Source organism: Numenius arquata, chromosome 2 (assembly GCF_964106895.1).
Source record: "Numenius arquata chromosome 2, bNumArq3.hap1.1, whole genome shotgun sequence".
Classification (NCBI taxonomy): Eukaryota; Metazoa; Chordata; class Aves; order Charadriiformes; family Scolopacidae; genus Numenius; species Numenius arquata.
This window is the reverse complement of record NC_133577.1, coordinates 36875995-36892340: the sequence shown is the minus strand read 5'-3', so window position 1 is coordinate 36892340 and position 16346 is coordinate 36875995. Positions and strand designations below refer to the sequence as shown.

The 16346-nt window shown below is 41.4% G+C and overlaps 1 protein-coding gene across 2 annotated transcripts in view; it reads left to right on the top strand.

Annotated features, from left to right (window-relative positions):
- TTC7A (tetratricopeptide repeat domain 7A) overlaps positions 1-16346 on the top strand; it is a 182558-nt gene that overhangs the window by 54401 nt on the left and 111811 nt on the right. Inside the window, exons 11-12 of one of the 2 annotated variants that reach the window (XM_074144215.1) lie at positions 1876-1980; positions 12788-12905. In XM_074144215.1, coding sequence (XP_074000316.1) covers positions 1876-1980; positions 12788-12905 — 223 coding nt within the window. The remainder of the gene's footprint in view (positions 1-1875; positions 1981-12787; positions 12906-16346) is intronic. The other variant, XM_074144216.1, reaches the window with a different exon arrangement.

The window sequence follows — 16346 nt, the reverse complement described above, 5'->3', positions numbered from 1 at the left end:
GCCATTAAAACCTGAGACATTATGTGTTCTGAACAAATAGGTGTCAGGGAGTTTCATTCTGAGGGACGCTCGTCACCTCGTGACAGCAGAGCACAGCACTGTGTTTCTTCCCATACCTCAGGGTTGAATTACTCAAGCGTTTGTTTCTGAGAAGGGCAAATTAATGGTTTAAGCTCTAGGACAAAATTTATTGATTCCTATTTTTGCTCTGAGACAAGCTTCCTTCTGACTTCAGGCAAATTGTGCGTTTGGAATTGTAAAATAGCAAATATTTCCTTAGTTTTATTGATGATATCCGATGTGCCAGGTAGGTGGGAGCAGCCTGGAGAACATAGGGCACGCTGTTGCTGCTCTTCAGACCATGCAGCAGGTACCCAAGCTTTTCAAGCAAGAGGGTTTGCTCTCTGCTGCTGCAGAGATCGTGTCTTTGGTTACAAACCCCGTCTTTGCCTTAGCATGGGCAGGGCTGCTGTTCATCTGTTTTTCCCTTTTCCCAGGCTCCCTTCCAAGCAAATTCCTATCCAGGCTTTTGAATCGCACAGCAAGAAGTGGACCTTGAGCTCTGTGGAGAAAGGAGGCAGCAGGTGTGGTGTGGTGTGAGGCAGGGGAGGTGCTGATGGCCAGTGGGAGCGTGGGGCTGCAGGGACTTGGAGCAGACACCAGACCCAGCTTCCTGTGCTGCTCAGAGCTCTGGTGGGTCAGGGTCAGGAGGAGATGGCCAGGACCTGATAGGAATAGCGGCTAGGTTGACTCTGCAACATTCTGTTGTTGCTCTCCTGTAATATGGAAAGGCCGTGACTATTTAATGCTCTCCTGAGAGGGAACACTCAGTGAGAGAGGGCTATGTGTGTCTTGGGACTGTGTGGAAGAGTTTCGGAGGAATGAGGCATGTCAGGAGAAATTCTGAGGGAAGAAAACTTGCCCTTGAGCTCAAGGTTGAGCAAATTTGTGGGGATCAGAGGGCAGTAGTGAGGAGGGTTGGGAATATGAAAGAAACTGTGGTCCAGGTGGAGTGGGCTAGAAGACTGTGGCAGGGCAACTTCTGTTGCCTCCTTATCAGCTGACCAGACCTTCTCACCAGCATCTTAGACCAGAGCTTTCCTCATTTGCCTTTAAATCTTCTGAAATGTGGCAGCCATGAGTATGTGCTGTAAAAAGCAATGTTTGTAGAGTACATTGAACCAAAAGGGCTATGTAACTGCTAATCTTAATAAACATCATTCATTAATGGTAACCTAACACCAGAAAGACAGTAAGAATTATATGGATCTTTCTATCACATGCTACTCGGACCACCCACTGAACATCATATTGCTCTGCAGTTGCCTGCTCCACCCTTTGCATGATGGGATCCCAGTAGTGTTCTTGTATGTTCTGGAACTGGAGAAGACACAAAACGATCTACAGAGCAGATTACTTTAGCTGCATAAACCTCTCTCTGAGTAGAGTTGGCCTAAAATGTTAACGTACTGGAGGATAAGCTCTTTATGAGCTCTCTTCTGGCTTACTGGAAGATAGTTGTGTGCAAGGAAAACTATAGCAGAATTCTTGTGAATTGGGAGGACAGAATTAAAATAACCAGTGCATTAACAGCAGAGGAAAACTGTTCCTTGTAAAGGGCGCAGCCGGGGCTGGTTCTTTGGCATGTTTCCTCTGAGCCTGGGAAGAGTGTGTGTTTGTGTGTGTATGTGCACACACATGTGTCTGTGTGTGCGGAGGTGGGAATAAAGTTGCTAACTTGTTGCTGACGTGGTTCTTTAGTTCATACCACCTTTTTGTACATTTCACTGAAATATCTTGCTTGGGCTCTGTAACAACATTGTCTAATCACCCTTTTTTATTTCCTCCTCCTCTCTCCCCCTCCTCCTCCTCCAGTCAGCATATGCTGTGTCAGTGCTCAAAGAGTGTGCTAAACTGCGACCTACAGATCCCACCGTTCCTCTCCTGGCTGCCAAGGTCTGCATTGGGTCGCTGCACTGGGTAAGCAAGCTGATGCAATTCTTGTTATGGAATGGATCAGGTGCTGCAGTGACAGTGTCACAGTGTAGTTACAATGAGGAGAGAGGGAATCCCTGTTAAAAACCATACGCACATGGATGCCTTTTAAAAAAACCATGAAAATCCCGGCAAGAAATTTTTCAGTGAGTCACTGAAATGCATTTTGTTGGCACATTAAACAAAAGGGAGGAGGGGAAAGCCGTAACAGCTATTCTGAGGACTGCTTCTTCAGCTGAGTGTCAAGTTGAATCGGCTACTGTAGCCCCTGGAAGACAAATGTAAATAATTGTAAGTGAACTGTTAGACAGTTCAGGTCTGGTGGACAACTCAGTCCATTGTTCTAGAAGTTGCTGTGTCAGTGTTTTCTGTTCTGGATGTGTTAATGTATGCCCTAAAAGCAGAGTGGGAGTGGAAGTCTGTGCCTGTGAAATACTGATTATCCCAAGGAGCAGAAACATCTGTCAGTCTTTTGCTGCTTGGTTTAATTAATTGAATGGCAGTCTGCTGTTTTCACCTTTCCTCACCACGAGGTGTCCCTGCAGTCAGTGAAGGATTATTATTGCTAATGTAAGTAAAACAAAGATGCAAGAAAGCATGAAAGAAAATACTAGAAGAATCTGTCCAGATTTTGGTTAAAAGCTGTAGGGGCTAGACTTGCTGTTGTTGCATCCCCTTCTCCCCTGCCTCCCCAGCCTCCAAATCCCTATCTGGTGAAAGTTGGTATTCAGCATAATTTAGCTGAGCTATATCAGTTTACACCACTGTCAGAGAGGAGATCTGGTTATGTATGTTTTTGAATGAACTATACTGTTCAAACTATAATGGTTAAACTTGTATGTGAGTCAGCCAAAACTGCGAAGTATCTTGTTCTAGGAAAAATCTTTCAGGTCTGAGAGCCCTGAAAGGAATCCTTGCTGAACTACCCAATTTAAGTCTCTTGTACCTTTAGCTCACTATCTGAATTTTGAGGGCTGAAAGTCATTCGGTGGTATAAAATAATATTCACAGTGATTTTTATTTTATTTTTTTAATAAAGCACATAAGGGTTTTTTCTTGATTCTCAGAGATGTTAAAACAATAGGAGAGCCAGGCATTTCAACCGTGTTGAACAGTCTTATTAGTGTCTCTGACGAAGTTTTCAAAGCAAGGTTAATTATTTGTTGATGTTTTAGACTAACAACAATATCGATAATTTTTATTCTGTAGGGTCTGAAGCTAGGGGAACTTCATGGGCTCCTGCATTCACTTGGAGCCATGGTCAGGGACTGCAAGAGCCGTACAGCTTCCCCTGGCAATTCTGCTGTCCAAGTGATTGTCAGGAGGCGAAAAAAATTAAAACCCAGCAGAACAGTTCTCTTAAATGTAAAGAAAATCCTTCTCTGAGATCAGGCTAGTTTTTGTCTAGGAGCCTGAATTTTAGTATAGGAAACAAACTTGGGATCTCCATATTGCAAATAAATCTTTTATTCCTCTGCCTTCCTGCTCTCTGAACATGAATCCAACAAAGGGGGGGCACAGGAGCCATGAAGCCAATGAGGGAAGATGCTCTGCTGGATGTGGTACTTACAAACAAGGAAGAACTGGTTGGGAATGTGAAGTTTGGGGACAGCCTTAACTGCAATGACTACGAAGTAGTGAAGTTCAGGAGCCTGAGAGAAGGCAGCAAGGCACCTAGCAGAATGGTCCATTCAGACATGCTTTGACTGACTTTGGCTACTTCTAAACACAAATAGTGACTTCAAGAAGGCTGTGGTCTCTTGATACTTGCTAAACATGTGACTTCTGTCATACCTAGCCTGTGGACAAAACTGAAATGCAGTGAGTGCATCTTGTGAGACTCCATGCTAAAATCAAGATCCCTGGGACTTTCTTGTGTTTAACAGGAGCAGTGAAGTTTTAATGGAGGCACTGTACCAAACACTGGCTCACTGGTGTGTGTTAAGGTGAAAGGACAAGATTTCTGTACTGTGAGAAAAGAAATGGCATAGAATCGCTTTTTTTCATGTGCTGTCCTGGTATTCATGAAGCTCTCCCTACTGAGGACTACATTCCAAATGGTACCATTAAAGTCTGCTGACTGTGGTGGATGAGGAGTTGAATAGGAAATGATGAGCCCAAATTGAAGACGCTGCTATGTCAGGAAATGGGCAGAGTCAGGATTTGCCCTTCTCATTGGTGCTTTCCCTGACATCTCTATGGATCTGCTAACACAGCTAGCATATAAAGAATACCTTGTTATAAAGACATTCAGAAAAGAAGGTGAGACTGTAATTCAGTCTCAGCTCTGTCCTCGGGCAATCCAGTATCTCCAGATTTCGCATACATGGCAGAGCTAATAAAGTAACAGTATAACTCAAAAAAAAAACAAAAAAACCACCCAAAAACCAAAAAGGAGAAAGAAGGGGGAAGAGATGGTTTGATGATTGTAAAGAGGGTTTTTTCCTCTATCTACTGCTTTTTCATTGTGTGAAACACTTTTCAGTGTTTTTCAATCAGACCCTGGCTCAGAACTCGGTGCAGTATGAAATACAAATGTGATTTCACAAGAGGGTAATTTTACTGCAGTTATCTAGAGCACAACTTTATGAACTAAAATCAAATTAAAAATAGTCCTCTCCCCTCTTCCTTTCACTCAAGTGGCCTATGCTCTGCCCTGATACCAAACTTGATGATGGTATAGAAGAGTTTTAATCAAGGTGAGTCAGAGGGAAATCGGGGCATATTTTAAAAGAACTGAAATGGTTTGTTCCCACATCTCATAGTCAAAGGGATGCTTCTGATATTACTGGCAGACTCCCATGCCTAATAAAGACCTTCCTGCTTAGCAGAGCTGTTTTCCTAAATGTCATCCTTACAGTAATTATTTGCATTTAAATTACATGGCAATCAAATCAGAATTGAATCATTTAAACTGGAAGTGAACAAGCTGATCAATGCCAGTATAAATAGAAAGGAGGATAGACATGGCATGGGAAGAGTCTAATGGACAAATATTAACAGTTACACATACATATACATATCTGGCTTTTCAGAACATATAAAATATGATTAATTTCTCAATAGGAAATATATCTCTGTACTTCATTGCTGGCTAGGCACGAAAAGGGTGGAATCAGATCACCATTTATTCAAATGAATCGGCTAATTTATATGTCCTGCATCTGTCTGCTATGTGCTTTTTGTGCAGTATTGTACTCAGTTTGTTTATGGTCCATGGACAAGCAGTACTTTAGTCTTATTTCAGTTACTAGCAATAAAAGGAAAAAAAAGATTTATGCAGCTCAATAATTATATAATGTCATGAGGAGCACAGAACAGTTTATTTCCTGATTAATCTCGTGCTCACTTAACTTGTTTCGCTGGCTTTGTACATGGTATCTCAGCACACTTTAAGAACCATGGAAAACAAAAAATACACCAGAGTGATTTTACAACATTGAGGGTGCCCAGATCACATCTATGAAATAATCTCTCAATGCAGAACAAATCAAAGTAAAAACATGCATACATTCATGCTGTGCCATGCAAATCAATATGTAACAGAGCCTGATGTGGAAAAGAACTAAACGCCCCCAGCTTCTGTTGTGACAGTATGACCAGATTATTAGTTGATGTAAGTTGGCATTACTCCACTGGCATATTACTGGCACCATGCTGGCTTACATCAGCAGATGATGTGCTCCATCAACTGCTAGCTTTCAGGATTGGGTCTGCAGTAAACAACTGAGTGATAAAAGCAATGTTTTGGTTACCTTTTTCAGAATTATAGGTTTTTACAAATTTAAAAAAAAAAAAAGTCAAATAAGCTGTAAATCAATACTTCATTAATTCTAAAGCTTATGTCAGTTGTCTTGGAGGACCAGTAAATCTCCAAAACTAGTTCATCTATATAGACCACACTTGTCTGGTCAGGATGCGGGTGGACACATACTTAATAAAGCTCATGAGATACAAAAGCTTTCAGCAAAGTTGGGACTTTTATAGTGTATCTAGTCCATTACACAGGTGTTTTAAATGTCTTTGTAGTGGGCTCAGAATTACTTTTGAGGCATTGTGCTGCCTAGCCTTCCAGTTTGCTGGGGTTTCAGCACAACAGTTTGCTGAACTCACATGTGAATGATTCTAGCAAGTGAACACAAAGCCCGTTTATGTTTAGCCTGCAGTCTTTTAGCTTTCCAGAATGCACTATGAAGTGTTTGACTATTGAAGTTCAGAGTATTGTTTTAAATTTTCATAGGAAAGTACATGTAGCTTACTGTGGAATGTGTCCATAACTGAGGCTGTCTGCCTTGGTCCACTATAAATTCAGAGTTCTACTTACTAAAAGGCTTGCTGCTATTTCCTCTTTCACTCAGCCTTCCCTGGCATGGCCTCAGCTGAATGCTTGCTCACTTGCCTATTTTGGCAGTGACTTTGAGTTGCAGCAGGAGTTGTTGGTTTTAGTATTTTAATAGTACAGTACTGTTAATTCCACTACTGTTCTAGGTTCTCCAGGACCCTGTTATGGCAGGTGTTGTGAAAATACTAAAACTAGAACTTCTGCTTACAGGCAAGTGTTAAATACTTTATTTCTTCATTTTAGGAGCCTAAATAAGGCATTTAGGGTTACTCTGATGCTTCTTGTGTCTTTTACTCTGTTGATTTCAATGGGGGCATGTTGAATACTTTGTAAATACGCAGAGATAAATGGACTATAATCCTAGGATAGGCTTGAATCTTCTAGAACTCTGGTCTGACAGGAAGTAGGAAGAGTTGAGGCATGTTCTTGCTGTTTTCATTGCCCCACAGTTCATACCACAGAAGTAGTGTTGTGCTAAACTTGTGTTGCACCAAATGGTGCTGGTTTTATCAGTTAGTATGAGCTTTTGGAGGGACTTCACTCCATGGCAAAAGCCGCGTTGCGAGATGGTGCTGTGCCTCGCAGACGTTTCCCTCATTTCTTTTAACTCCCCAGTTCTAGTTTGCACAGTGAAATGCTCTGCTCCAGCACTTTGCTGGGAAGACAGAGATCATGCCATCAGTCAAGGAAAGGGAGGAGAGAGTGAGGTCAGGTCAGGCCAGACCATGCATGGAGTCATAAAAAGTGGGTAAGGCATACCGTGAGGTCAATACATCATAGTGTGTGTGTAGGGGGGAGACGTTGGCAGGATGTAGATTTAGAGCTGCATACTTCTGAGGTAACAGCTTATCATTCATTACTTTCACAGACCACTTAATCCGAGAGTGCTTCTCTTTCCTTCTGTCTGTTGTTGACCCTGTCACTATAGATAATAAATGCTATGCATGTGCTTGTACCCAGTCGCCTAGGAGCCCTGGAGACGCATGGAAATGCTTAGGTCTTACTGCAGTATGAATGATATTGAAAGATTAAATGTAGTCCCATTATCAGAGTTATTCTGCCTGCTGAGTGGACACTCCAGAGGACTGACATCACTAGGGCCAGAGGTTACTGAAAAAGCAGTGAATGGTAAGAAGCTACTAGAAATTTCTTCCTTCTTTTAAAAGACCTTCTTGCTTACATCACAGCTACTGTTACTGGGGCAATCCCAAGCGTTTTAGACATCAAAAATGACCAAGAATTTTGCCTTCTAGTCATCTTCCTTGTGAACAAACAACTCTTGCTACAGTGGAAGAAAGGCCCAAGTATTCCTAAGTGCAGGGGCCTGAGCTTCCATGCAGAGTGAGTTGGTGGGCTTAGCACTGGTGATACGTGGAGAAAATGCAACTATACAACAACAATAGAAAGCACAGGAATTTTTTTTCCTGATTTATGTAATATGATTTACTTTGTATGCTGTAAACAGCTGTAGGACAAAACCTTTCCATTATACTATGCCTTATTGGCCATTTTCTTCCTGTGCATTTTTTCTCTTCTTATTTTCCTTTCCCAGTATTTAATTTTTTCTTCTCTTTGAATTACTATCTATACCTACAGCCCAGTATAACAAAAATTATAAGAGGAGCTCAATCCATCTAGTTAATATCATGTGTAATTTTGTGCAGATCCCTTTTTGGGTCTCTTAAGTGCTTGGGTATCACTCAGTCTCTCTGGTGTCCAAACTCCCCTGTTCCACTAACCTTGTCTGATGTCTTAAGGCCAGTGTCACTTGGCATGTTTCCTGCCTCCTCCCTTGTGCGCTCCTCTTTTTCAGTGTAGTAGGTGCTACTTCAGTTCTGCTGTACGTCATCAATTTGCTTGTCCTCAATTGTTCTAAATCCAAGCTGGTGAGAACTGCAGCTCCCACTGACAGTCTTGGAGGGTGTTGATTCAGTGAGGTAGGGCTTGAGCTTTTCTAAAAACAAGCTGGGTGGCAGTTGGAAACCAGGTGGGTGGCGATGGGCCAGGGGACAGCACCTGCTGTTCCCCACTCCCTTGTCAGTATGCCCCCGGGCTTGGCTCGAGCACACACCAAAACAGGCAGCCAAATAACAAGGGTGGCTGTAACAGCCGCTCTCTGTTTCAGGGAAGACATCCCTCAGGGTTGTGCAGCTAACAACCGTCCCTTTTCCATCAAAGATGATGGAGGGGGTGAAAGAGGAAAAAGCCCCCAACCCCACAGTATTACAGTCTTGTCAGTGTTAGCTCACAGTTTGGCAACCTGTCTCTCTTCAGGTGCCAGGTGGGTGCTTGTTTCGGGCATGGTGGGGAGGTTGCTTAGCTATAGTGCTTCCAGGTGCCTCCTGACAGTTTATACGCTTGAGTTCCAAACGCAAAAAGTTCTTTTTAGGTTGTTTTTTCCCCATATCTGCTTTCTGAGCTTTCTTCCATGCGGGTCTTGGAGGCAGAGATACCTCTCCCTGCAACCTGTGGTGCTGCCCTTCTCTCCACCAGCTATTCAGTGCAAAGTATGCAGAAGAATGTAAGAACAGTAAGGCCAAAATCGGTGGTATATGTGTGTGGCTTTGAGACTCTGTATTTTGCTTGCTTCTGAGGGAATAACAAATAATGATTCTAAGGAAACTGAATTCAAGCTGTTACCAGCCCTCTTGATGCCAAAAGAAATATATTTTCCATGGTGTTGGAAGCTGCCGGTGATGCTGCTCACAACCAGGTACAGCAGTGTTCCGTGCATTCCGTAATCACAAAGTGATGCTTTGCCATGCCTACTGTGAGGGAGGACATGTCGCATCCTGTGGCTTAGAGCTTACTAGGAAGGGCCTATAAGTTGCAACAAGAAGTTTTGATCCATGTTCCTTGCCCTTCCAATGCAGTGTTGTGTCACTTTAAGATCGGAGTCCTTCTCTGAAGTGAATGAACCCTTTTGGTTCCCTTCATATTGAGGCTGGCCCCTGGCTTTGCAGTAGGAGTGTGAATGGATGTTTTGATTCTGCTGATAAGCTTTCTGCCACTTAGCTCACTTCTGTGTACCTTGAGCTCACAACTTGTGGGAGTCCCACAGAGGGAGACTTCACATACCCAGCACCACATGGGGAGAGGAGAAAGCGGGAGTAGCTCCTGCTGCTTCAGGTCATGAAGCAGCATGTAGGAGCTGCAGCTGGGACTGGTTGTATCTGGTGGGACTCCAGAGGGGATGATGCGTCATTTGGAGGTCTTCCCCCACTCCCTTTCCCATTGCTACTGGATGGAACAGACTGGAGGCATCTCATATGCATAAGGACCCCCATGGACACAGCTCTACTTACTGGCAGATCACAGCTCAGGCTCGCTACTGGTACACTCAGATGTATGGAGAGGGAGTTTTCACCCAGACTGCAATTCAGTAAGGGCAGTTTGCACCGGAGAGTTGAAACCTCACAGTAAGTGACATGAGTGAAAGGTTTGGCTTTTCACACTTGCCTAGGATGATTGAAGAGGAGGAGAATGGGAGAAGAGGGGGCAGATGGCAGCCACAGCGGGGCTGGCAGGGGAAATGGCTGAGTGGCTGTAAGAAAGAAAAGTAAATGCTCTCATAAACAGAACCAGCTGTGCTGGAGCTTGCAAGGCCACATATTTTCAAAGCAGCCTTCAGCTGACCCAAGTTTGCATTCATGAGAATCTTTGTGGCTGGTCAAAGTGCCATTAGTGTTTAGCATGAATAAATGTTTATAAGAATGTTTGTGCTAGAAGTGCTTTTTCAGCCATTCTGAAAAGTTGTGGTTTTAATTATTCATACAGTAGATTAATCTGACACTCACAGGTGCCCCTGGGTAACTGGCAGGCAAGAAAGCTGAATGGTGTGCTGCTGATTTATGCAGTATAGGCCATCAGTCAGAGACTGGAAACACCATCAGGTGACCATTTAGAGAAACAATGGAGCAAAATCTCTCCAATTTTAAATGTCTCCGTTTGAACTCCAAGCCTTTCATTTAATCTCTTTTTTCATACGCTTTACCCACCCCTACCCTTGTTCACTAGTCATTAGAATTCCTTGTATAGCTCTTTTCTTCATCTAATGGAGACTTCTTGGATGAAAGCGTGTGTGGGGAAAAGAGGAGAAACAATGAAGAAAGAAAGTGGGAATATAGCTGTTTATGGTCACAAAAGAAGTGCGTAATTAATTTTCTGGCTGCAGAGATTTCATGTCTTACATAAAAGTTCCTGAGAGCTGAAGAATTCAGGTATTTTTTCATGGAAAGGATTTTGTTGTTGGTGGTGGTGGTTGATTTTTTTTCTTTTTTTTTTTCTTTTTTTTTTTTTCCTTTGTGGCAAGTCATGGGACATTTTCTTCTTCCATTGCCCTAGGCTCTGGTCCAGAACGTGCTTCAGTATGTGGCAGGGAAGTTGGTAGGACTACTGACAGGATTAAGAAATCTCCTGGAACAAATCTCCGTCTTCCTGATGTGATCAGAGTTTAAAGGGTCTCATCTAAGCATCGCTGAAGTCAGTAGGATTATTTCCAGTGTTTTCAGTAGACTTTGGATAATGCTGTTAAAGACAGTCCTTGCAATTTAGTTGGTAGCCCCAAGTATTCCCCAAGGGGGTATTCCTGTTTCAATTAGTAGTTTCCAGATTTATAGTTGACTAGACAATCAGCAAGACTGTAATGCTTTCATAGTGCTTTCAGGGAAGAGTTTGATGATAAAAGATACATTGGTCATTGGGCTGACTGATCTGAGGTTTCAGAAATTTGGATGATATTGATCTACATCTAGTTTGAATTGTATGGCCTCAGGGAGCTGTACAAATGAGAAAAAGACCCAAGCAGTGGAGATTATGTCTTCACTTGCACTTTTCAGCCTGCCTTCCTGCTTACATTAACAGTACTTTTTTCCCCCTGATGTTTGATATCATGTAATAAATACCAGTTCCTTTGTTTATGAAGCTGTTGGCTGATGTGCTCACCCGAGTGTCTTCAAGTGATGTAACTAGGAGGCCCATTGACAGGATAGTATCTCAAGTCAAGAAGATTCTGTTCATAGGTAGCATATTAACAGATCACCGCAGATGGGAAGTTTCTGATCTGCTAGTACCTTTTGATTCCGGTTCATTATGGGTGACTCCTTTTAGATGTTAAGTAGCTATGAGGTGCTGAAGTTTGACAAAGCTGAGTATTAAGAGAGCAAGTTTCAGTTACATCTGCAGTACCTGCATCTAAAACAGTTGGATTTCAAACAAAAATGTATTTCCTCAAAAAACAATCCCATGCTAGAAAGTCAGTTGTCATGTAACAAAAGTTTCCAAAATGAGGATTTTTCCTATACTGTAATGCTGTCTGGTTCTTGATTAGAGATGATTCTGATTATGGTTGATGGGATATGCAGACTATCTTGTAAAGAAATGTGGTCTTCCTGTACGCTTTGTGTCTTTCAAGCATCACTTTCAGCTTTTGCCTGTACCTCTCCAACCTACGCATTTCCAGATATGTACAGTCTACAGGTCTTAGTCTTTTCTACTTTTAGTGGGTGAGTGATGTAAATGAGAGTTCAGGGTTAGAAATAAGGAACACTCTATTCTGTAATAAAATATTCAAATTATTTTTTATTTAAAATTCTCATTAAATCAGATTTTAAAGATACTAAAGCTTTATATTTTCATTAAACTTAGGTCTGTGTGGTCAGCTGGAAAGGAAGGTTGGGGGAAGCAGTCTATACTGTAGTAGAAGAGACCAGCTTACATATTTCACCATTTTGGAGGCTGATCCTGAGAGGTCGTGACTGCATTCTCTTCTCATTACAATCTGCAATATGAAATGTGTTGTCAAGGAAGTTGCGTCTTTGCAAAAGTTGCAAAATGTGGCTAGTGTGGCATGAGCTGCTAAGGAAGCGTGGCATTTCAGATCAAAATTTGTGTCCTGGATTTGCTGCCTCCATCTTGTGACAGCAGAACTGCAAGCAGCAGCTGAACTCAGTTTTCAGTGAAGTGCTTTCTTATTTTACTTTTGTAACATCTTAAAAGGAAGTAAAATTTGCTGAGGTTTAAATACATCATACAACAAAACTAGATGGTCTTCCTGTGAAGGTAGAAACTTGTTAGACCTTTCAGTGTACTGCTAGGATAGCACATAAGCAGTCAGTTGGTCCAAAATTTGTATTTAAGGTTGCATGATTGAAGCATGCCTGAAGGGAAATATGAAAATAAGATAGTGTCCTTCATTAACCTTAAACATCTGGAAATAGTTTGGGGTGGATGCTTAAATCAAAACCAAAACTTTTCTCAGAACTGTGCCATGCGCACCAAGGTCTGCTAATCTGACCTTCCATGTCCTCCTTTCTACAAGTGTTTACTGTGATCACTGTGAGCCCTTGTATGAACAGCTCTCAGATAACTTACAGGTAAGTTTAGTGGGATAATCTTATTGAAGCAAGTATAGAGGAAATGCTTATAAGTCTCAACCTACCTCTTTTGCAGCTGGAAGAAGGAGAATGCTTTGCTAAAATGGTGATAGACCTTGGTGAGGATGCTGGAGAGGCCCTAGCAAAAGGTTACCTGGCACTGGGCCTGACATACAGTCTTCAAGCTACTGATGGTGAGTTATCCTGTTTGTCAGGTATGTTGTATAGATAGTATCTGTTCCAAGTCTTCAGTGCAAGTGATGGAAATTTATTAGAAACTCTGCTTTTAGTGCTGACTGGACATGGAAAACAATCAGATTGCAAGACAAATGGGGACTGTTCACTTGCTCAGAGAACTGTCTTCTATGGTAATAAAGGTGAAGTTTTTAGGCAAAGGAAGAAATGCAAATCATTACTTCCTAAGGTGATAATTTGACTGTAGCCAACAACACTTGGTGTACTTTACTTGGATATTTGTAATACATTTCTGTTGCTTATTTACACAACAAAAAGTCAAACTTTCAATGTATTTTCATATTATTGTCACCCACTCATAAATCACATAAAGAAATACAATCCAAAAACTGGAGTCAGAAATGCCTGACTTCAGTTCCTGGTGTGATACTGATTCCCCACAGAGATTCAACCTCTCTGTGATGTTGTTTCTTTCTCTGCTTAGAAGTAAACAAGATAAAAATATCTACCTCACTGGTACATGTGTACGTTGACTAGATACAGACCATTGAATGTAAGAACTATTTTTTCAATGCTGCTTGCTTTGGTTTTGAATGACTGGACAATGGGCTCCTGCAGATTTGCTGCTTGGTAGCCACAAGGGCTTGAAGTCCCAGTGTTTTGAAGAGTTATAGCTCTGACCTTCATCAAGCTCACAGGTGGGAATAGTCTTTGTTTCTTCTACGACTTCTAATATAGGTAGAAGGCCTTCTAACATAGTTTCTTTGAATAATGGCTGAGCTAGTGTGTTTCCTAATCAATTTGGCAATCCTGAGCACATGCAAGCAATGGCTTTTCTGTCAGATTGGTCCCATAGAAAGGAACCAACTTCTTCCAGCAAAGGAGCCTGAAACAAAGCCTAAAATGACTCTATGGTATTACGGAAGTATGCTGGCATTGCAAGTTACACCAGAATTCTGCAAGGTATGCGTGTGAGGAAGTGGCTCTTAGGTAGTGCAGGTCGGTGCATTTTTTCAGCCAGCCCTTTCTGATCAGCTGTTCTGAGAACTGCTTTCCAACATGGAGGCTAACAGGCACTGTAGCTCTATGCAGTTCTCTGTTTCTCCACCGCAGAATAGTTCCCCCTAGAAAGTTTGTGTCAAGAAGCAGATGTCATTCCTAGCCTGAACTTTTTCATATATATTTTTTTTTTTAAAGTTCATTAAATATTGAGTTTTGCTTAACAGCCTGGCTTTTTAGGGCATTTTGCCTAGATTTTGTTTAAACTGTCCCTAAAGCTATACAAGATCCCAGAGACTATTTTCAGAAATGGAAGGTTTTCTGTGTTCTATCTATTTGTTATCCTCAGTATGGAAAGAAGGTGGTTTCTAAAGAATGGAGTTGCAGAGGCAGGTGCTGTACTCTGGCTTTAAAAATACTTTGATGCAGCAAAATGAAAGATGGAAACTTTTCTTCTGGAAGAGAAGTCTTCTCTGAGTTTTCAAGAGATTAGTTCAGATGTTGTGATAAGTGCCCTTTCTAATGTAAAAGAAACAAGTCCTCACAGCAACTGCCTTGGATTTTTTTCCAGATTAGCATCTGATTTATGTTGTAAAACAGTAGAATATCTGCCTTCTCCTTGCATCTCTAGCCTTTAAGTCAATAGGGCCGGTCACTCGGTTACTTGAGGGAAATCTTTCAGGTTATATTTTAATAAAACGGATTAAGTCCTTGTAAAGCATACTTATGAGGACCATGAATATGGAACTGCATTTTACTAGATAATGTCAAATTTGCACAAATTTTTCGTTAGCGTCATTAAAAAATAGCTTATCACAGTGAAAAAGCAAGAGTAAAACATGCTGAAAGGAAGACAGCAGCTCCCCTATGTAATCCTGCCTCATACTGTCAATCTTGTTTATCATTGTGTTTTATACCAGTTCATAGTGACATATACAGATACAGTATCAAACATCTGTGTGTATATATGATTTCCATAACTTTCCACTTGAGCTGACTTTCAGTGAGTTGGCATTTTGAATGGTAGCTAAGTGTTTCAGAGGCATTTGACCAATTGCCTTATAAAGTTTACAGCATTATATCAAGATGCCTTCCATGCAAGGTTAGGCTTTCTTATTTAATATATCCTTTCAGTAAATATTTCTCCTCCTGTGTGACAAAGGCATTGAGGAGTTGTATTAAAGCCTTTCCTTTGTGACCTGCAGAAAGCACTGGCTAAAAAACATAGTCGGAAGAGAAAATCTTGCTGAATCACAATTCAAAGAACTTGTGGGAACATTTGATAAAAAGTCACTTTACAGCTATTAGAATTACTCCTGGGTGTCTTCCTGAAACTTATACTGGGTAGCAGTGTGTGTAGCTTCCTTGTTCTTAATGTCTAATTACATGTTTCTTGAAGTAAGTCTCATTGAAGTAGCTGGAAGATGTGTCCTCAGAGGAAGTTATTGTCACTTTTGCCTCACTCTTAGAAGCACAAATCTCTTGCTCATGCATAATGTCCATCTATTGGTAAGTTAAATTTTCTGCAGATCTGTTCCCAGTGGGTCAATGTCAACAGCAAACCTTTCTCATCCTCTTGTAGTTCCAGTTTTGACGAAAGCTGTATTGTCAGCTTTGCCTTCCTTAGGTCTCGTGCAGAATCCGTTGAAGACAGAGGAGAAGTTGAGATGAATTTAACAAAGGCTAAAGAGGAAAGACCAGGTTGAGAATGTGTTGTGAAATACAAGGGCAGCTCTTATCTTAACAACACCACCTCACATCTTGTGAAATCTTTGTACATTTAACAGATCCTTATTCCTTCAGAGATGAGTGTGCTGTATCTCTCTTTTCATTTAGAATTTTGGGAAAAGGCCACAAATCAGGGACTGAATTGGAAACTTTTTATATCGGTCCTTGTGGATTTTGTAAATAATCAGTATACTGACAGGACTGGTTAATATTTAAAAAAAATAAAAATTAGACATTGCTTATTAGTGAACAAATCCATCATTTTTGCTTCTGGAGATAACAGTCAATATATACAATCTTTAATTACAATTCTGGGTGCTAAACATGTACACCTTGTCGTATTAGGTGTCTTAACACAAGGGAATGTTTTTTGAAACCCATTGATATGTGCAAAAGGGTGCATGCGCATTGGTGCATTTGGATCAGAAATGTATTTTTGAAGTCCATCTCTCAGTCAACTTCACTTCCTATGTTGTGATTCACATAATGGAACAGTTTTGCACAACACAAGCTGAATTCTTTCCCATAAAACTAATGTGCTACATAAATAGACCTGATTATGCTGCAGCTGTTAATGGGTGTTCAGTCTGTGGGACAAGACTAGAACTAGACCCCTGACCCTGTGTTTGTAGTGTTGATGCTGATCCTCAGCATTAAGTGTTTCACTCCATGCATTCACACCTTCTATGCTGCACCTCCTTACACAGAGCTTG